The sequence below is a fragment of the Volvox carteri genome (assembly GCF_000143455.1).
Source record: "Volvox carteri f. nagariensis unplaced genomic scaffold VOLCAscaffold_15, whole genome shotgun sequence".
Lineage (NCBI taxonomy): Eukaryota > Viridiplantae > Chlorophyta > Chlorophyceae > Chlamydomonadales > Volvocaceae > Volvox > Volvox carteri.
In genome coordinates, this window is record NW_003307558.1 from 290807 (window position 1) to 310549 (window position 19743).

General features: G+C 56.8%; 4 protein-coding genes across 4 annotated transcripts in view; 2 read left to right on the forward strand and 2 right to left on the reverse strand.

The window, feature by feature from the left end:
- VOLCADRAFT_104354 (uncharacterized protein) overlaps positions 1-704 on the reverse strand; it is a gene marked incomplete at its 3' end in the record, with an annotated part of 9334 nt that extends 8630 nt beyond the window's left edge. The window contains exon 1 of the mRNA XM_002949660.1: positions 539-704. Coding sequence (XP_002949706.1) covers positions 539-545 — 7 coding nt within the window. The 5' untranslated portion in view covers positions 546-704. The remainder of the gene's footprint in view (positions 1-538) is intronic.
- A 1969-nt stretch (positions 705-2673) lies between these two features.
- VOLCADRAFT_80710 (uncharacterized protein) lies at positions 2674-5463 on the forward strand (the record flags this gene model as incomplete). Its single annotated transcript, XM_002949544.1, has 5 exons — positions 2674-3200; positions 3557-3779; positions 4228-4372; positions 4647-4835; positions 5084-5463. The coding sequence occupies 5 exons, from the start codon at positions 2674-2676 to the stop codon at positions 5461-5463; spliced, it is 1464 nt and encodes a 487-aa protein (XP_002949590.1).
- Positions 5464-6329: 866 nt separating this feature from the next.
- On the reverse strand, positions 6330-8806 carry VOLCADRAFT_104356 (uncharacterized protein). The gene is made up of 4 exons (XM_002949661.1): positions 8315-8806; positions 7064-7968; positions 6779-6889; positions 6330-6637 (listed from the first exon to the last, which is right to left on the reverse strand). Exons 1-4 carry the CDS (start codon positions 8343-8345, stop codon positions 6503-6505), a joined length of 1182 nt encoding a protein of 393 aa, XP_002949707.1. The 5' UTR covers positions 8346-8806; the 3' UTR covers positions 6330-6502.
- A 2639-nt stretch (positions 8807-11445) lies between these two features.
- Positions 11446-19743, forward strand: part of VOLCADRAFT_89989 (uncharacterized protein) — a gene marked incomplete at both ends in the record, with an annotated part of 10019 nt that continues 1721 nt past the window's right edge. The window contains 8 exons of the mRNA XM_002949545.1: positions 11446-11534; positions 13236-13346; positions 13561-13616; positions 14249-14584; positions 15022-15221; positions 15506-15724; positions 17030-18953; positions 19536-19696. Of these exons, the coding sequence (XP_002949591.1) occupies positions 11446-11534; positions 13236-13346; positions 13561-13616; positions 14249-14584; positions 15022-15221; positions 15506-15724; positions 17030-18953; positions 19536-19696 (3096 nt within the window). The remainder of the gene's footprint in view (positions 11535-13235; positions 13347-13560; positions 13617-14248; positions 14585-15021; positions 15222-15505; positions 15725-17029; positions 18954-19535; positions 19697-19743) is intronic.

Consider the following 19743-nt stretch of genomic DNA (forward strand, 5'->3'; position numbering starts at 1 on the left):
CCGTTGGCTCCTGGGCCCGCCTTGGCCAGAGCAACGGAGTAGCACTTAAGGCGGCGGTGAGCGATCTTGAGGCATTCTCCCGCGACGGCCAGCTGGGGTTCGTTCGCATCCAGCGCGGTGATGGCGGTCTCTAGCAGCATTAGCGTTCCTTCGTCGAGCTGCTCCCGCTGCTCGTGTGGTGCTGTCAGCTTCGGTGCGTCATTTGCTTGAACTTCCGTCCTTATTGCTGCTAGCTGTTCTCTTGCGGATGGCATGATGGTCACGTCTTTTGTGATGACAACGTCAGGAGAGCGATCCCGAGGCGGTGCTGTCCGGGGATCCCTGGCTGGCGCTTTTGGCGCGTTGGCCTGCGCTGCTGACAGGACGCCCAGCAGCAGCTGGTGAAGAGTCGGCTGGTCTATGTTCCCGCTCAAAGTATCCCTGGCGGCTTCTATGTCGTTTTGGTTGGCTGGCAGCATCTGGCCCGATCCCCCTTCGCCGGCTGCTTCGGCCGCTCCTGCGTTGACCAGGTTATCTCCCGTTGCCTTTGTCCTCTTACCCGTCATTTTTTGATTTTTGTGACGGAGCTCCTGGTTGTTCCTCGGAGAGTGACAGGTCCGCGGCGATGTCGATTCGTTGTGGTAGAGCGTCGATGAGGCTTGAGGGTAGTCGGTAAGGTCTTGGATAAAAGTGAGAGCAACAATAATAATAAGCTCCAATAGTGTAGGCAGAATGCCGGAACTATGGAGCTGTCAGCTGAAATAGTAGTGCTGGATTCAGGGGGGAGCCCCAAGCTCCCATCCCCAGGCAATAAGGGCGGGCTGTTGATAACATTACTGCAATACTGTTGTTGTTGTTGTTGTTGTTGTTTCGATTGCTGGAACAGAAAGGCAGTTGCAACTGGCAGGGCTGACAAGTTTGGCAGCAGCCTGGTTTCTGCGTGTTCAGTCCTAACAAGCGAGACGATGATGCATGCGTATGGGCATGGGCAATTCATGGCCTCCGGGCCGGCAACGGATCTGTGTGAGGGCTTAAGAAGGCTTGCGTATTATTGTCTTTCACCCTTCGGTTTACAGTGCGGTGATGATGGGATCGCGTACACTAAATTAATGGTGGGTTTGTGTCATTGCAAAAGGAAGTGATGTAGTCGTGATGCCTTTCGCAACGCTCCCTCGGGGTATTTTAAACCGGTTTGTCGCGCGCACAGGCGATCGCTACTTGCATGGATTATTCATTGATGCTTTGGATGGGGGTTTAATGTCGTAATAAATGTGTTTGCTTGAGTTTCAAGTCTGGATGCGGTGTGCCTTAGTTGCAATGACGAAACCTGGTTTCGGAGAGCGCGTTGTACGGGCGCACACGTGACTTGTTGCTTCGCGCGGCTGTTGCTATTCCCCGAGCTGTTGCGAGACTATTTTGCCACAGATGGATTTTTAGTCGCAGGCGAAGCGCGGTCCACCCACATGCGCGGGCATACGCGCGGGTCGCGCATGATTCTGTAGTGGACCGGCCCACGGGTCAGGAAATGCCGGTTGAAAGCCGTGTCGCGGTGATTTTGAGGTGGCCTACAAAGTGAGATGCTATAAGCTTCGTGTGGGAAACGAACGTGTGTTGACACCAGGTAGGCCTGAGCAGCCCTGCGCGGAGTAGCTGAGCAGGGCAAGTTAAACACAAGCCTAGCAGTGACTAGGAGGACTTCCGCGCGGATCAGCGCTTAAAGTAGCATGGGAATGCAGAATTACCATAGTGCTAACGAACTCAATATCCAAGCACACGCCTCCAAAACTTCGGCTATCCCGTCAACCTTCCATACTACGAAACATGTCAACAGGTAGGCCACGATGGGGAAGAAGCATCTATACACAAGTGCTATGGGGCGACTCGGTTTTGCAGGCAACGTCCCGCTCGTCCCTATCCTTCTAACGCAAAAAGATAAACTCAAAGGAGGTATTCAATTTGATGACGGCAAGAAGGCCACATTTCTCTTTGTATAGGTAGGCCTCCACGCCTCCCGGTCACAGCATGCATCAAAAAATGCAACTGCCGCAACTCCGTACCCCGTTATCGCGGACCAACCCCTTCAAATGTAACTTTTGTTTTAGATCTGTAAACTAGCAACATGATCGTCACTTAGAGCGCACCTCCCAGGCATTCCGCTAGCTATCAAGAAAAGCAGGGGCAACAGCCAGCCTGTATTGCAACTATCAGACCTTCGTTCTTAATAATACTATCGTCTGGCTTTTAATTGTGATCTATCTTACAATCTGATCACTGGTATTACTCCCGCTTAGTGTTCCCCTGGCCGTCTGAACGTTGCAGCTAAGCCAGATGGCTCATGAATTTCTATACAAGCAGTCGGCATTGGAACCTTACGTATAGGGCGCCGGGGCGGCCGATGATAGAGGACCTTGAGCAAGAAGGTGTAGGGTGAGCCCATTTACCACGCTGAGCGGTGTTCCTGCGGATGACCCTATCCCTCTGCATAAGGTTTTGACACGCAACAGGCATGTAACCGTGCAGAAGTACCAACCGGCAAAGGAGCAAGTTCAGAGAGCAGACACCGAACGGCTATGACTACACAATGAAAATGAAGCCAGCGACGCCTAAGAAGGCAACAAGCACATGGATTTCGGTGGCGACGAGGTGCGGAAATCATGCAACCGAAACGTTGTTTTGCGTGCTTGGTCATGGGGCATGCGGGCTTGCAGGTTGTGGTCTCTGGCATGGCCGCTGTCTGGCATGGAAGTGATGACGTTTGCCAAGGAGCTCATCATTACTGCGTTTGTTGGTCATCTGGGGCCCGTGGAGCTGTCGTCGTTAGTGCTATCCCAGACGCTGTACAACGTCAGCGGGAATGCGCCCATGCTTGGTGTTGTGACAGCTATGGAAACGTTCTGCGGGCAAGCCTATGGCGCAAAGAAATACGCAACGGTGGGGATCGTTACACAACGTGCGCTGGTTATCACCACTATTTTCAATTTACTATGCATTGCGATGTGGGGAAAAGCGGAGTCCCTCATGCTGGCAATGGGCCAAGATCCACACATCGCTAAAGCGGCGGGGCGCTTCACCATGCTGCTGAGCCCGTGCCTGGTGCTGGACGGCTTTGAGCAGTGTCTGCGCCGATACCTTGCATCTCAGTCTGTCGTGCAACCACTGATGTACGTCACTTTCATCGCGACACTCCTCACGCCGCTGTACCTCTGGTACTTCATCTTCAGGTTGGTGTAGGCAGCGCAGGGGGAGGGGGTGGTCAGTGGCCGCTTGTGCATAGCTGCTGTGAAGCGACTGCGCTTGCGCTTGGCAAGCCATGGAAAGATACCGTACAAGTAAACCTTTGTCTCCCACAGTCTAGTTGACTCTCCCACGGCCTATTCCTTGGTTACCCTCTCGAAGTGGAGCACCACAATTGTTAGCCACGCCGTCTATCGTCACGCCGTTTATTTGAAACCGGGTATGCCATATGCATATTCTTTGTGCGGGGATAGGCCTCCGCGTGCACAGATGTACCGGCACGTCAGTAAATAATGCTATTTGGCCACGGGGGCACTGGTTTCGTCCTCTTCCGTTGTTGCAGGTGTGCTTGGGGATTTGATGGCGCGGCAGTGGCATGGGCGTGCGTACAGGCGAGCTCCTGCCTGGGCTTGCTGCTGTTCACACTCTACCACACTTACGGCCAGGAGCCATCCAAACGGACCTGGACGGGGTGGAGCCGGGAGTGCTTGTCGGAATGGCCGCTGTACATCCGAGTTGCTATTCCGTCAGCGGTCATGATCTGCCTTGACTGGTGGACTTTTGAGGTGCGGTCCATCGTCTATAGCATCACGGGTTAGCAAAGCACCCTAGGGTACCGGTAGTTGTATTGTGCTGGACCCAGGGCGTGAGAGGCGAAGATTGTGTAGGGAAAGATTAACGTTTGGTATGGTGACAAGGTCTCCCCTGAAGTAGGAAGGGAGAGCCCTAGGGGACTTCTAGCCTAGACCTCGCCGGCGGGAACCAGCAGCGGCTAGTGCACGCCTGAGGTAGTCTCCTTGTGACTCTTGGTCTAAGGGTTGGGCTTTGGGCTTTAAAACCCTAAAACCCTAACTTAAACCTTTGTCGCCTTGGTCGCGATTTGGGTTGACTTCAAGAGGTCCTTGATTTGCGGCGTGTTGGAGTGCGTCGGAGTTCCACGCAATTTTATCACGTCATCTATCTCGATCCATGCTAATGCCCATCCTTCGTTTTCCTTTCGTTTTGTTGTTACAGATTATAGTAATGCTCTCTGGGTTGCTGCCACGGCCAGAGATGACCATGTCCATGATGGGTATTACCTTCAACATCCACGCGCTGTGCTTCTTTGCGGCTCATGGCCTTAGCGGGGCTGTCAGCACGCGGGTCGGTAATGAGCTAGGTGAGCGGTTGCCTTATGGTCTGAGCGTTGGACGGTGGGGGGAGGGAAGGAGCACGAAATATGTTTTCGCAGATCCTGCTAGAGCAAATTCACACCGTGACCATGTACAGTATTTTGCCATGGTGCATGGATTAAGCATGAGGTAAAGATGCTCAGTAAAAGTGCGCATGATGTTTGTCCAGGATAAGGTATCATTTCCATAATGCAGCATAACTTTGTCACAATACCTTTTGACGAGCTGATAATAACCAGCGTTGCCTATCCTTTCACGCAGGTGCCAGTCGGCCTCGGCAAGCGTGGCTCAATACGCAGGTTTCGGTGCTCATGGGGACCGTCATTATGATTATCTGCGCCGGCATGTTGCTCATGTTCCGAGATCAGCTCGGAGCATTGTTTGCGGGTGACCGTGAGGTGGTACTGCTCACAAGTCAGGCGGTGCCCACTCTGGCAATTTCGCTTATAGGTAAGCCTGTCTAAGAATGCCGTGTGCCAACGACCCGTGCTGAGGGCGCGTGCCAACCTTAGTAGAAAGTAGAAAGGACAAGTCGAAGGAAATTGGACAGAATGATTTATTGCCGCCTTTTTCGCAACTGCTGTGTTTGGTGAAGGTACCGATGCGAGTAAAGGCTTAGAACAATAATTGGCGACACAGTTACCCGGTGCCAGACATTGAGCGTTACCCACCCTCCTGCGTCCCGCAAACTTTTGCAGGCGAGGGCGCCAACACGGTCTTGGCCGGTGTGTTGCGCGGCTGCGGGCGTCAGAAGATCGGCGCCCAAATCAACCTGTTCATGTACTGGGGTCTGGGGCTGCCGTTTGCGTGCTTACTGGCCTTCCGATTGGGTCTCGGGGCCATGGGCTTGTGGACGGGTTTGGCTTGCACTGCCTCGCTACAGTCGCTTATCTTGTCTTGGATAGTGTTCAAGTTTGACTGGAATGCCGAGGCGCAACGTGCGAAAGCCCTCATAGCGGCGGGCGAGCTGGAGATTGAGCTCGAGGAAGAAGTGGAGCTGATGGCGAGCAGCGGGCGGCTGGGGACTGAAAGCCTCTTGGATGCTTCACCGATCAAGCCGACCACGCTCACACTCTGAGACGCACGAGTGCGAGTGCGATGCACAGAACTTGGATGAGGTACGCGCGCGTTCGGCTTGGGTTACTATATGGGCCCCTTGACAAGCCGTTGTTTACCCCGTGTTTATGGACCAATCTCTGGGTCGCTGTTATATAGCTTGTAGGGCACCCATGGGGACGTAGAGTATGCGCTGGCGGCACGTGTATCACGCTGGGCATTCACCGCTTCCCGGGCGTTGAGAAGGGGTGTGCAAGCATGTTGCCGGCCTGGGCGCACGGGATTGGCTGTGCAGCTGAACTGCTAGTGTGCGACAGGGTGTGCATCCCCAGTGCATCTTTTTCCCGAGCATCGTAGGAGGAACATGTAGGGTAAAGGGCTATTTGCACAGCTCTGATGAGAAGTTTCAAGCGTGCAGAAAATCTGACGCAAGCATTGTGGGTGCGTCCATCTTCTGTCGACGGCGCATCCGGATCGGACGTGACCTGCCAGAAAAACCCACTACCTAGCGATCTTTCCTGAGAATATATTGGAAAGCGGGTACATGGCGGCGGTGTTGTGTGGCTGATCGTGTCTTGCCTATCGCTTAGCCCAGCTTCCGTGAACGCTTTCAATACTATGACACGCCGTTCGGGGCGTAAACCGTGTTCCCAGTTCCGGATTTGTGCATGCTCGTGTTGACTGGGCTTGGTTCGTGACGTGTTTGACGCTTTTTTGTTTGGATAGACGACAGCCAAGAGTTCGGACGGTCCCGGTGTATGCTTGTTTGTGTGAAATGAGGTTCTGCAAGGCAGGCGTGCACGCTTGCATGTACGGCTTACATGTTTAATTAATAGTCCGTCGGTTAGTGACATTGGTCAAATTAGCCTCGTCGCATAGGCGACGTCACGGCCTTACGTAGAAAGGACGCCCTTATCATAAGCGAACGTATCTAACCAATTGACTGGGCTTAAAGCGCCAAGTTCGCCGGTCATTCCAATGTGCGAGGCATATCTTTCCTTGATTCCCGGTGAGGGCGACACTTCATCCAGGCAGCAAGCAACTAGAAATGCCGTCACTTGTCAGTCATCGCCAGGCTGTGACGCCGGCACGAAGTCCATGGCTGCAGAAGGCAGGGCCTGGGAAAGCATCTTCACAAGCACTTGCGGCGAATTGACGTGGGCATAAGACTGGAAGTTCTCCTTATGGTACTCGGCCTGCATGCGGGGAATCGTACAGGGCGGAGGGACTCGTTCATGGGCTAGATGGGCCACACCGACTCATGCCTCTCATTAAGCTCCCTAGATATGGATAGTAGAAGTTCCGGACACCACGTCGATTAGGACTCTGTGGCGCACCTGCATACTGGCACACTTCTGCTGCGCTCTGGCCACCATGAATTCCGCCTTGTCCAGCATATCGTTGATGGCGTCCACCTGGGCGCCAACCGTCCAACCGCCGGCATCCTTCTTAAGCGCAATGCGGGGGGCTAAGGCTAAAGTGCTAAGGCTAGAGACCAAGCAAACCTGCCACAATCCGGCAATATGAAGTCAAGAACTTTAGTCTAATCCCGTTTGGGGAACAATGTGGACGGGACTCGACGGTGTAACCAGCATCATAACAAGGCATGTGGCATATCGCACCTGTAGCGAGAGCTGGAGTTCTGCTCGCTGCTGTGCCGACTCCAGCACTGCGACGTCAACGTGTTCTTGGTTTTGCTCTATCTCCATATCGCCGCCAGACACGGCTAGACTGGTAGCGTCCTCGCCACAAATGCCGCAAGCACCCGAGCGGTACCTCTCCTCCAGTGCCAGCCATTCAGCCTCCTCACGCCGGAGCGCCTCCAGCTGCTGCTTCAGGCTGACCACATGACGTTCCGTCGCGCACATGTTGCGGACTATGGGTGCCAACTTGTCAAACTGTTCGAGATGCTCTGGATCCCCCAGGAGGAGCAGCTGCTGTGCAGCAGCCACCTGTTTGTCAAAGCCCCGCTGGAAGCTCTGCAGCACCGTGGCCGCAGTGGCCGCACCCGCCTCGTCCCCAGGCGGAACCGCGACGCGCAGTGTTTCCCGTAGAAGCCAAGTGATGGCAACTGCGGTTGGGCACCCTGTAGGGATGAACTTGAGAAGGTTGCTAACGACTGCTTGCAGGTCCTGCTCACGGACGGGCGGCTGGGCCGGTTCGCTCATGGGCTGTTTTCCGTCAGCAGCCATAGGGCTGCCGGAGCCAGGAGGCTGCTCCGTGCCAACGTCCTCCTCCGGTGAAAGCGGTACTTGTGAAGCCGTTTGGGCTATGGACGGCTGCTCCTCGCTCATTTCATGAGCTATGGGGCTACCAGTATTGAAGGCAGCGTTCTGTGCTGTTCCAGATGCAGCGGCAAGAGCAGTGCCATCGAAACCCGGGGTAGCCTGCGTGTTCGTTGGCTCTGGGCCTGGATTGGCTTGCACACCGGGTTGCCCACACGGCTCCCCAGCCTGCTCAGGATCCTTTTCTGTCCGTTTGCGTTTCCGCATGAACTTTAAGCCGTCCACGTTCACAACCTCGATTCCTGTGTAGTTGGATGTTCAGTGCAAGCCGCAGAGTGAGACGCGACACCAACGCTTGCGGCGCCATTTCCAGGAAATCCGCTGAATCCCGTAAACCAAAATGGTGCCGCATCAGCTTGGTCAAACAATTCTCATGTCATCTAGTTCTTGCGCGGCCATCTTAGTGCCTGTGCCAAAAGGGCCTGGACAAGTCGCCGAACAATGCAATGCCCAATCTTAGCTTCCAAATCTCCTCCCTTACATCATGAAATGCCTCAGGGCAGAAGAAACAGCACACTCTGCCATCGGCTCGACTGCAAGGAAAGGACACTCCCACACAATTTGGAAGCACTCTGTGGTCGTAGTCACCTTTTTTGGTACAGCGCTCCACAATTTCCATAGCACCCGCCTGCTATAGCGAACGTACTCAAACAAGAAAACAGCATACTCCGAGAGCGTAGGGACAATACACCATATGCTTCTACCTTTGGTTCGGCAAGTCGCGCGGTCTCCAAGCCTTTACTCTCTAAACTTCCTGAATCACCATGATTCATGTTCTATGATCTGGAGTGGTTTAACACAGTATTTGCGCAGGCGATAGGTGTGTGCGCACTATTTTGAGCAGCGTGAACAGCATGGACAGCCAGTTCAAATTATTAATGTTTCAGTACCCGGTTAACGTAGGCCGCAGTTCTATTTGCGTACTGTATACGGCTCGTAGGCCATATTTCCGCAGGTGGGTTTGCGATGTGCGTTCTGGAAAAAAAGAAATACGGGATCCAGACACAGTATCCGCTCTGATCCACACAAAAGCTCTATGCATTATCAAAAGCACACATCAATTCATACGCTTCAATCCTATCTTAACCTGGTGAAAAAAATGGAGAGCATTGCTGGATGGATGGATGGATGGATGTTACAAGCTTCAGCGAGCTCGTACGGCCCAAACGAACCCGGAGGCTCATGAACCGCTTTGACAGCGCCGTCGATAGGGAAAAGAAAAAAAGAGAAAAAGTAAACGAAGCAAACAAAACAAACAACAAAAAAGGAAAGTTTTACGCAAGAAGAAAACGGGTGTTTATGAGAAAGAACAGCGTCAATTTGACTCTGAAACACAATTGCCTATTACCGCCGAGAAAGTTAGGTAGTTAGGTGCTCATGCCGGGAGCGAAACATCTCAAAAATAGCCTTTGCAAGACCACGCTGATCATCCACTTGCATGATATCACGGATGTTCGCATTGACGGGCACACCGAGGTCCCAGATCTTCTGACGCGCAGACATAATCGCCGGACATTCTACCAGGAAGTGTTTCTCATCCTCAATAGCACCATTACTACGACACACAGCGCACACGCGGTGCTCCCTAGCCCTGTTGCTCTCACTGTTAACCGCCAGGTCAGAGACACACAAACGAAAGCGGATTAGGGCACGATGATGCGCCGGGGGGATATAACCCACGTACGGCTTCGGTGGCCCCATCCAGTGCTTATGGCGGCCCATCTTCACGCCGGGCTTCCTACCGTCCGTAACGAAAACTCTAGGGTCCACATCTAGCCTATCATTCGCCCAGTCGTCGTTGACACGTGTCCTAAGGGTATCCATCAGCGCTTCGACATCAAGCTTGCAAGCCGAGTAACGTCTAACCCTCATATCAATGCCTCCCCCGACTGCCTCCTCACCCCAGTCATGCTCTAAGTGGTTAAGGATACGAATGACTTTGGATCCCCAACCATCAAACTGTAAATTCGTTACTAACGCCAAACGAATTTCCTGACGAAAGGCGCTGTGGTATACGCTACTAGTATCCTCCACCAAACTATTTCAGAAGCGAAATACGGATTCAGCCCAGTGCAGCTGTAGCGGCATCTGACCTAGCTCCATGAACAGAAGCTGGAGGGGTGGTACAGAAGTCCCTACCAATTGTTTCATGAAAAAGATTTGGAGCTTGACCATGCGGTCTCGTATAGCCACATCGAAATAGCATGACCGCGGTGCCTCGTTAGCCGGATAGCCCTTGTCCAACATCGCGAGAACCTGGTCAGCCCCCCACACCTGCGAGCCGTATGATAAGACAGAACGAACTTGCGCATTGAAACACTTCATGCCGACGCTAGGTAGCAGCAGACCCTGCCGGCGCAGCTTGTTACGCAGAGCAAACATGGCCCGTTGGCCAGCCGAGAACAGCTCATCCGTGCAAGACGCAAAACCCGAGTCTGGTCCGAAGTGCAGCCCCAGATAACGGGCGCGTGTTTTCCAAGTGACCGGACGGAAGATTGGTAACCCCTCTTCAAGTGCGCGCATGGTGACCAGGTTGTATCCGCTGAGAGCATAGACCTGCCTTCTAACCTGACCATTGGGGTGAAAAAACAATAACTTAACTCACACTTTTGCTGCATTCGTGCTGAGGTGTACAGCGTGGGTAGCTGGGACGACACATACGAGCAGCTGGGACGACACATACGAGCATCTCGTGGTACGGTACAACTTATAAGCAAGGGATGTTTTCGCCACCCCAGTCTGATACTTTACCGCTGGGGCCCCTTTGCTCGAGATTCCCCGGCGGCCCAATTCCCGGTGCGGACAAACCTGGCCGCCTCCATGGAACGATTGGTCACGACCTCCGAGCCAGCACGTATTTGCAACCAACAATTACAGCCAACCGCAGCAATTACAGCAGTCACACCACAGCAGCAACCACAGCAACAGCAATTGCAGAAGCCCTTCCCCATACGAGCCTTAGCAACCGGACCCGTGGCTCCCACAGCTGCCGCCGAGCCCCAGAACAATGGCGTCCCTCCCTTGTGGCTGCGGAGCCACAAGCGGGGGCCGCGTCCCCAAAGTAATACTGTCGTTGCTCACTTGGCCATAGCTGTGGATGTCAACCCGAGCCCTGGCCCTGGATTGAAGTGCCACCTTGCTTAGGTTTTGGTTTTGGACATTGTTCTGATGTGCTTTTGGGGTTGCGCTGTGTCGAATCCTCATCTGAGGGCGTTTGGAAATGTCTCTAGTTATTCCGCATTCCAAATTTTTGCAGTGTCTGCTTCCTTCCTGGCGTTTCCAACATTTTGCCGGCTCGTCTACGTTTTTCCTTTCTTGTCTTCCTTATTTGCACTTGACTGAGAGATTGCGTATTGCTTTTTTTCCGTCCTGTGATTTTTAGGTCCTTATGCTGTGCCATGATCCTGTCTGAGGCCCTGCGTTTTGGCCTGAGTTGGCCTTTGGTTTGAGTGCAGATGGGGTTTGGGGTGGTTCGTTTCAACTGGGATGCATCAAACCACATCTGCATTTCTGCTAGCTGGCCATTCGTCTGCCATTTTTCGCTCCGTGCATGGCCTCTTTTCACGTCAGCGACGCCGATGTGTGCTCCAGGCTTCTCTTTGTTCTGTCCCTGCTCCCGACGTTGCCTCCCGTTCATCCTAGCCTTTCTGTTTCACGTTACCCCGTTTTCACCTAGCGAGAGCCGGGGACAGAGCGATGGCCGTTAAACTGGCTGTCGGATGGCTACGGTCGTGGACCCGACGTGGCTGCGCCAACTGCACTTCATGGTGTACTGGGGGCTGTATGGGGGCAGTAGTGACTGTGGGAGGTAAGGGGAAGGGCTGCCGCGCAGCAGCCGTGTTCGCTGATGCGTATGTCTTCTACACGGTCGAGATTGCATGAAACCCATGCCAACCAAACCTGATTCGACGATGGGGGCCCCGGAGCGTCTGCTGCCAAAACGAAGGCTACGTGTCTGTGTTAGGAGGATTAATGCAGATGTTGCATGGTCGGTCCACGTTGAACCGTTCAATATTTGTCTTGGCCAGTTACAGAAGTGCAAAGGAAGGACTTCCGAGGACATCCCAGTCGTTTAGAACCTTATGTACAACACAAACACGCCGCCTCCCTTGCAACACACGCAGGAAACCTACAGATTTGTAGGTATGGACTTAGGGTGTCCGTTTGTTCGAGCTTAGAGGGTAGGACAACCGAGACTGTGCAGTGTACTACTTTGGCAGCATCCATATCCAACATTTATTGGCCGGCTGGGTTGCCACTTGAAATGCTTCCAGGTGGTGCGTCTTCTTAGCGCGCGATCGAGGTACGCAGCATGCAGGCCTCCGCACGCCACAGTACGGACTGTCTGAAGTCTTTTTTTAGGTTTTGTGCATAACCCTGTACTTTTTGAGTTTACAATGTTTCAAAATACTATCTCCGCGAGCAGATTCGGTAAGCCGTAATGTAACGCGGCAGGCCGTACTTCTACTGGTACCTGGTTACTTTTGCATTGAATAGTTTCCAAAATGTGTATCTAAGTGCTCTTATGCCTATAATGCAACTAAAGTAACTTCCTTGTGATAGTTATGTTATGGTACGAGATAGCTGCATTCTGACTATTATGTATGCGCATTAATGTAGAAGCATAAGACCTTTTTCCCGCTCTTCCCGGGTGGGTGCTTTGGCTTATATAACATGAGGTTCCGCCAGTGTCCTCGCGGTGCTTAGTCGTCGTGGCGCACGTTGCCAAACGGTGGCTGCAAACAGCCAATATTTTTTCCACGAATGCCTGGCTTGGGATGCTTAGCGGCCTGCTTTGGAAAAGCTTATGACAACGAAGGCGCAGCGAACCTCAAAGGCGATGTACCTCCCCAGCAGGAGTCCTATAAAAATGATGATGACATTGCCGAACCGCCCAACTTAATAAAACTTGAACACCATGCTCAGCTACGCTTGCGTGGAACTGAAAGCCCAGCCCAGTCGCAGGCTTCGCCGTCCCTGGCAACTGGCACTTCTTGCGCGCCCAACCAGCCGCTTAGCACGGATACAAATCCTGCGCACAAAGGCGAATCTCAACCTACCTTGGCAACTGGCACAGTTGCCCTCGACGCGTCTCCCACGTCGGGTTGGGGACCTGATGTAAAGCCGCGGTCCTGGTCGACTGAACGAGCAGCAACCCCACCCGATGTATGTGATACCCTTCGCCTGGATATGGGCAGGACCGAAAGCCGTACTGTTCCCGATGTCGCGGGTACGAGTGATGAGGACGAGCGTGACCCAACTTTTGAGGACCAAGACGGACCGGCATCTACTCCTCCTTCTCGAAGCAGCCGCATGCAGAGCCCCAGCGAAAGCAACTGCAGTCTGGACACTATTCCCCACGTTGGCAGCACCTGCTCCCAATCAATGGCCACCGCGCAACAAACGCGCAACCCCGCGGTCGGGACCTCCCCTGCCTCCGTCATCGCATTCAACCGCCCTGGCGCCCCTCCCGCACCCTCCACCTTCGACACCGCCACTGCCGCCGCAGCCCAGGCTGCAACCGAGGATCCGTCGTATACGCAGTTCAGCCGTCGCTGCAGCAGCAGCGGCAGCCTCCAGCCCATGCTGCCGTCGCAGCCGCCACCACCTCTACCATCCGGTACTGGTATCTCCCTATCGTCCCCCCGGCTCCTGAGCGGGGCCCCGGGCTTGGCCCCACAGCAGCAGCAGCAGCAGCAGCAGCAGCAGCAGCAGCAGCAGCAGCTAGGGGCCCAATCCCCGCGGCTCACGGTGTTCCCTAGCCTGGCTGCGATGCTGGCGGACCTCCAAGATCTCCGAATGCTGCGACCCGCCTCCGCCACTGCATCTGCCAGCACTGGCAGCTGCAGCCGCAGCTCCTACACAGGCGGGCGATGCGTGCTTATTAAAGGTGGGTCGGGGGCTCCCCGCTGGCTGCCGTGTGCGTGTATGTATGTGCGTGTTGGCGATGGTGGGAGGTAAGCCGAACCACTGGCGAATGAAGCAGATACCAGAGATGGATGGATAGTCCAGGAGATGGCAAATGCTGCATCAGGAATATTTACTGACCAGTGATGACTCTTTGAGTAGTGGTAGTCATTGCGGCGATGTGGCCGTATAGCTATCTGGGTTGTGGGACGAGTTACTAGCTGCCAAGTCCAAAGTCCAAAGAAGGCAGAAGGCGAAAAAGCGGAGAAAAACTACCTAGCCGATGACATGAAAGGAAAGTCATAAAAAAGCAGGAAAAGCAAGGAAACAGTAGTAGTGGTGAAGAATAGAACTTTGGGGTATGATTGGAGCGCATTCATCGCGGTGTGGATCCCCGGGCCGCATGAACGCGACTGGACTGATTGCCGCTTGCAAGTTGCAACATGTACGGCACCTAAACAACCCATTCAAAAAACCCTAAACCCCCAAATTCCAGCAGATCCATGGTTGGTTAGTTTCACCAGCAGTACGGCCTCCACAGTGCCCGTGGGTGTTTCGACGGACAACACAGGTTTAAACCCCCCAATCCCCCCGGCCTGCCACCCTGGGTCACAGGTCAACTGGCCGGAGGCGGCCCAGTTGTCGTACACCTCCTGGGTTGCCGTGCGCTACACCCCGCCACGGGCCCCGCGCTACGGACAGTGATGCTAGCCGGATCCGCCGTACACCCCGCCATTGCGAGCGTGCACGGCATGCGTTTCGTGCCGGCAGCAGCGGCCCTGGCGCCCGGAGCCGTGTCGGGAGTGAAGCGACCGGCTGCAGCGGCGGCGCTGGGGGCGCCCGCGGCAGCGGCGGCGGCGGCGGGGGCTGATTGGGCCCGTGATGAGGCTCTGTCGTGGCTGCCAGCCGCCGGTCGCCAAGTGCCGGAAAACGCACCTGGTGTCGAACCCGGTGAGAGGAACGGACGTCGGTGTGTAATTCGGAGGAAAGAAGGGGCCATCAGGGGTTCTGAATGGACCCGTGAGCCCTTGAGGGTGGGGTGGGGTTGGACAAAAGAGCCCTTCCCTTTTTCCGCACTTGTCCTGTGGCCTGTGTCCTGTGTCCTTCGTTGCAGTTGAGTCTTCTCGTGTGGTCGTCTCTGAACCTCCTCGCGTGCTGTCTACTCCCTTACCGTCGCCGCTGCTGTGCAGCTACCCCATCATATTCACCCAACCCTCTTTTTAACCCCGCAGCAGCTGCCCCTGCAACCGCTGTTCCAATTCCAATTGCAACTGCTGCTACTGCAGCTGCCGCTGCTGCTACATCATCGTCAGCGGACTGGTTGGACCCGACAACCGGCAGCTCCGCACCGCCCACTAATTGCGGCAGCAGCGGCCCTGATCGCTCAGCCCAACTCGCGAGGACCCCGCAGCAGCAGCAGCAGCAGCAGCATCAAGGGGTTCGTGACCTTCTTCGGCACCAGCACCAGCGCCTCACCGCCATGGCACCCGTAACCCAGTTGGCGACCGTGGTGGCGGCTCTACGGGCTCAGCTGCAGCTTCAGCCCGGAGAAGGCGTCCTGGCGGTGGTGTGCGAGGGCTCACCGATGGTGGGTCCAACCCCATTGCATCCCCACTCTCGCACCTCCTTTTCATGACACCTCCTTTGCATTTCTCTTTTCCCCCCTCCCTAAGCTGAGGGTGGTTACCGGTATACAACGCGCAAACAATAACGTCGGTAGTAAAGCTTGTAAAGCCATCGCGTCGTCACTTGTGACTCCGACAGCAGTTGGCAAGTTTGGCCGTCGGCCAGGAGTTGTTGTTGGTGCTATTCTTCCCTCCTTGAACCCTTTACGTGATGTATTTATTCCCCCCCCCTTGGCGCGCACTTCAGGGGAGTTTGGAGTCCCTCCTGGGTGGTGTCCACAACCCCTTCCGCCCCAACCGCTCCTGGCCTGCGTACATGGCCCGCCGTGCCTTGCTGCGCACTGCCCTGGAGGTGGCGGGGGCACTGGCACACCTGCATTCCATCGGCTTGGTGCATGGCGCGTTGCGGCCCTGTAATGTGCTGCTGGTGCCCTCAAACCACGACCGCCGCAACTTCCGGACCAAGGTGGGTCATGTGGGTCATGTGAGGCGGGGTGTGTTTCTATAATCTGAGCCGTGGACTGGAACTAGAGCCGCGGACAGGAACTAGAGCCGCGGACAGGAACTAGAGCCGCGGACAGGAGCTAGAGCCGTGGACAGGAACTAGAGCCGTGGACAGGAACTAGAGCCGCGGACAGGAGCTAGAGCCGTGGACAGGAACTAGAGCCGCGGACAGGAACTAGAGCCGCGGACAGGAACTAGAGCCGCGGACAGGAACTAGAGCCGCGGACAGGAGCTAGAGCCGCGGACAGGAACTAGAGCCGCGGACAGGAACTAGAGCCGTGGACAGGAACTAGAGCCGCGGACAGGAACTAGAGCCGCGGACAGGAGCTAGAGCCGCGGACAGGAACTAGAGCCGCGGACAGGAACTAGAGCCGTGGACAGGAACTAGAGCCGCGGACAGGAACTAGAGCCGCGGACAGGAACTAGAGCCGCGGACAGGAACTAGAGCCGCGGACAGGAACTAGAGCCGCGGACAGGAACTAGAGCCGCGGACAGGAACTAGAGCCGCGGACAGGAACTAGAGCCGTGGACAGGAACTAGAGCCGTGGACAGGAACTAGAGCCGCGGACAGGAACTAGAGCCGCGGACAGGAACTAGAGCCGCGGACAGGAACTAGAGCCGCGGACAGGAACTAGAGCCGCGGACAGGAACTAGAGCCGCGGACAGGAGCTAGAGCCGTGGACAGGAACTAGAGCCGCGGACAGGAACTAGAGCCGCGGACAGGAGCTAGAGCCGTGGACAGGGTACACGAGGGCAACTTTACCGGTGCGGTGTTGTGTGCTTTGGTGTTCACTGGGGAGGCTGGCCCGCTTCCCCCACCTCGGCGCTATCCCCGTACATGATTCCCCACAGCGGCACGGGACTGGGCTTGGAGGGCCTCCTTCGGTATGGTAGCAGAGGCTAACAGTGTGCTGGGGCTGTGCGCTTGGGCACTTTCTCTTGGCTGGGTTGGAATGGATGTTGAAGGGAAGGGGAAGGGAAGGAAAGGGCGCACCGGGTTGTGTTGGGCTAGGAGGGTTGGAAATGCCTTGGGGGGGGCTCCCTGCGGGTTTGTAGGCTGGATAGGATGGAGGGGTTACGTCATGTCATGCCGTGATTCTGCGGCGGACGAGACCACGGAGGTCGTGAGGCCGCGAGCTCGCATCAAAGAGCTCGTACCGGCCGCCCACTGTGCAGGGAAAGGTTATGGGGGTGTCGTCCCTTTGGGCGAGCTGCGTGTTCACTCACCGCTCTCCCTCCATTCCCCGTCCGCGCATGCTGCATGCAGGTTTTTGGTGCGAGCGTCCGTTTCGTGCAGCTGCTGGGCAATCGGAACAGCACCGCAAACCTCGTCGCAGCCGGCGACAGCAGCAAAAGCATGGACGCTCGCTTCCAGGGGCAGGGTCCCAGCGTGGGCTGCTGCGGCGGCGGCGGTGCCGGGCGCTGCAGCTCAAGTCCCCAGCCGCACATCGCCGCCACGATGCTGAGCTGGCCGGAGGCGCTGCCATCCCAGGGCGGGTCTGTTTTCCTGCCGTACGCCGGTTCGCCGAGGATGCCCGCCGCAGACGCGGTGGCGCCGGTGGCGCCGACGTCGGTGGCCTCCGCCGCCTGCTCATCGCTTCCCTCCACCAGCAACCCGTGGTGGTCTCCTTCCTGCGGGGCGCCGTACAGCCCGGCCTCCTTCACAGGCCGCTCTCGGCCTCCTAGCCGCGTGCTGGCGGTGGCGGAGGCGGCATTCTCGCCGTCCACGTCTGCCGGTAACCACCTACTTGACTTCGCCAGCAGCGCTGCTGTCGCCCCCGGCCGCAGGCGGCCTAGCGGCAGCGCCTTGATCCCCCCGCTGATGCTGGCAATGGGCAGCTGTCCAGGGCGCGCCGTTGGGTCGACGGGCGGGGCCGCCGCTGCAACCGCGCCGCCCCTGTGCCGTACACCGTCGGAGGGACAGCTCCTTGGGGGCCTGTCGTTCATGCGCGCGTCACGCCGGCCGCTGCGTACCAGCTATGCAATACCGGAACATTTGGAGGTTGAGGGTGTTGAAGCGGTCGCGGTGGAGGGTGCATCAGCGGCGGGAGGAATAGGAACGGGCTTAGGACCTGGTTCGGCTCAGCAGCGCTCTGGCGTTGACGGCGGCTGCGAAGGCGACATGGACACTGTCCCCGCTCGTCGGTCTCATTCGGACCTGGTGCTGCGCAGCGGCCCGGAGGTGACGGCGGCGGCAGTGCGCAGCGGGAAGAGCTCCCTATCCTTCACGCTGGGCGCCGCCACTGCCGTCAGCACTGGTGCAGGCGCCGCCGCCAGCTGCATCGGCGGCGGCAACGTAAGCGTCGTGTGCGGTGGGGCCTCCGCCCCAGGCACCCCCTCGCGGCTCACGTCCTTGATCCGCTCATTGGTCTTCAACAAGCCGACTGCGGGTACGGCAGCGCTCTCGAAGCAAGCAGTGCCGAGCGTGCTTGTTACCCCCGAGTCCGACGCCGGCGGGGGTGGCCATTCCCGGCGAGTAAGCAACGCCCGCAGCGGCGCGGCGGCGTCTAGTAGCCGTGCATCCTCTGTAGCCCTAGCCGCCGCCGCGCTCCTCAGCCGCTGGCCTTCCTGGCTTGCGGCAGCTTCTCCGGTCAGCAGCAGCGTGGTTCCGGAGCATGAAACTGCCGATGGCCTCTGGGGCGCCGAGTCACACCACCACCACCAGCAGCCGCAGCAGCAGCAGCAGCCGCAGCGGCGCCGCGGGGGACAAGCAGAGGACAAAGGCGAGGAGGGGGACGAGGAGGAAGAAGAACAGGTGGAGACAGGAAATGGAAACGGCGGAGAGAAGGTGCAGGGCGAAGAGGAAGAGGAAGAGGAAGAGGGGGAGGATGCTGAGGAGGAGGAGGAGGAAGAAGAAGAAGAAGTGGCAGCAGTTTTGTTTCAAAGGGAAAGAGTCGGGGACGGAGGTGCCGCGCCGTCAGGTCCTAGCCGCTCTTGCCACGGGGCCCAGTCGCTGGACAGCCGCCCGGCCGGGGGCGCCTCAGCCTCCACCGCGACCTCTGGCGGTGGCGGTGGCGGCTGGCGCGATGAGCTGTTCCTGCCGCCCGAGTCGCAGCAGGACCCTTGCTGCCCCGTGGATGCCTCTCACGACACCTGGGCCTTCGGGATGCTGATGTGGGCCATGGCGGCGGGTGAGCCGCCTGCGGAGGGGCAGCTAGGGCAGTCAGGGCCGCAGGTCAACTCCACCTCAGGTGCGGTGCGTGTGTATGTATGTATGTATGTATGTATGTATGTATGTATGTATGTATGTATGTATGTATGTATGTATGTGTTGGTAATGGTGAGTGGCGGGTAGAGACATCAGAAGGCACCTGCCAGGGTGTCGGGCCAGTGGGTGCCGAGCCGGGGCCGTGTTGGGCCTTGGGAGCGGATATAGCGGAATGAATGAAGGGCGGACAGCCCATCTTTAGGAGCTTGAGGTGCGCCCCTGCTGTCGGCTTTCCTTGCGTGGCACCTCGCACCGCACCTCGTCTCCTCTCCTTTCCGCCGAGGGGCTTAGGGTTTTCATCACGAGAGCAGCGGGGTATGGAACATCAGTTTTCCACCACCCCTCTTCGCACCCTCCTGCCATGTACTGCCCCACCGCAAATGGTTTCCTGCCCCTCCTCCGTCGATGTAACTTCATCGCTTATTAGGACTCACGCACTGGGGGCACTTCCGGACTCTTCGGACGAGAAAAAGCCGGCAGTTCATTTCTCGTTTTTCCGTGCATGTGATTCCCCTTCCGTCTCTGCTTCTTGTTGCCCCCTCCCCCCGGCCCCGGCCCCTCCCAGGACCCGGTCCCGGACCCGTGCAGCTGCTCTCCACGCTGGACCTGGACCTGGGAATACGGACACCCTCATGGCCAGCTCATTGCCGTACACATGCCTATCTGCAGCCGCTTTACGAGGCGTGTGTCGCTAAGGAGCCCGGCAGCCGGCCCACCCTGGCGGTGGTGGGTGTGCGTGTGCGTGTGCGTGTTTGGGCAGTACGTGCGTGTTG

What these genes read in the sequence shown, in the direction of transcription:
- VOLCADRAFT_104356 (XM_002949661.1), bottom strand. Translation starts at nt 8,345, where the DNA reads ATGGAAATTGTGGAGCGCTGTACCAAAAAAG. An exon ending in AACTCCAGCTCTCGCTACAG is followed by an intron (nt 6,890 to 7,063) that starts GTGCGATATGCC and finishes ATTGCGCTTAAG; the next exon opens with AAGGATGCCGGCGGTTGGAC. An exon ending in AGAAGTGTGCCAGTATGCAG is followed by an intron (nt 6,638 to 6,778) that starts GTGCGCCACAGA and finishes CCCCGCATGCAG; the next exon opens with GCCGAGTACCATAAGGAGAA.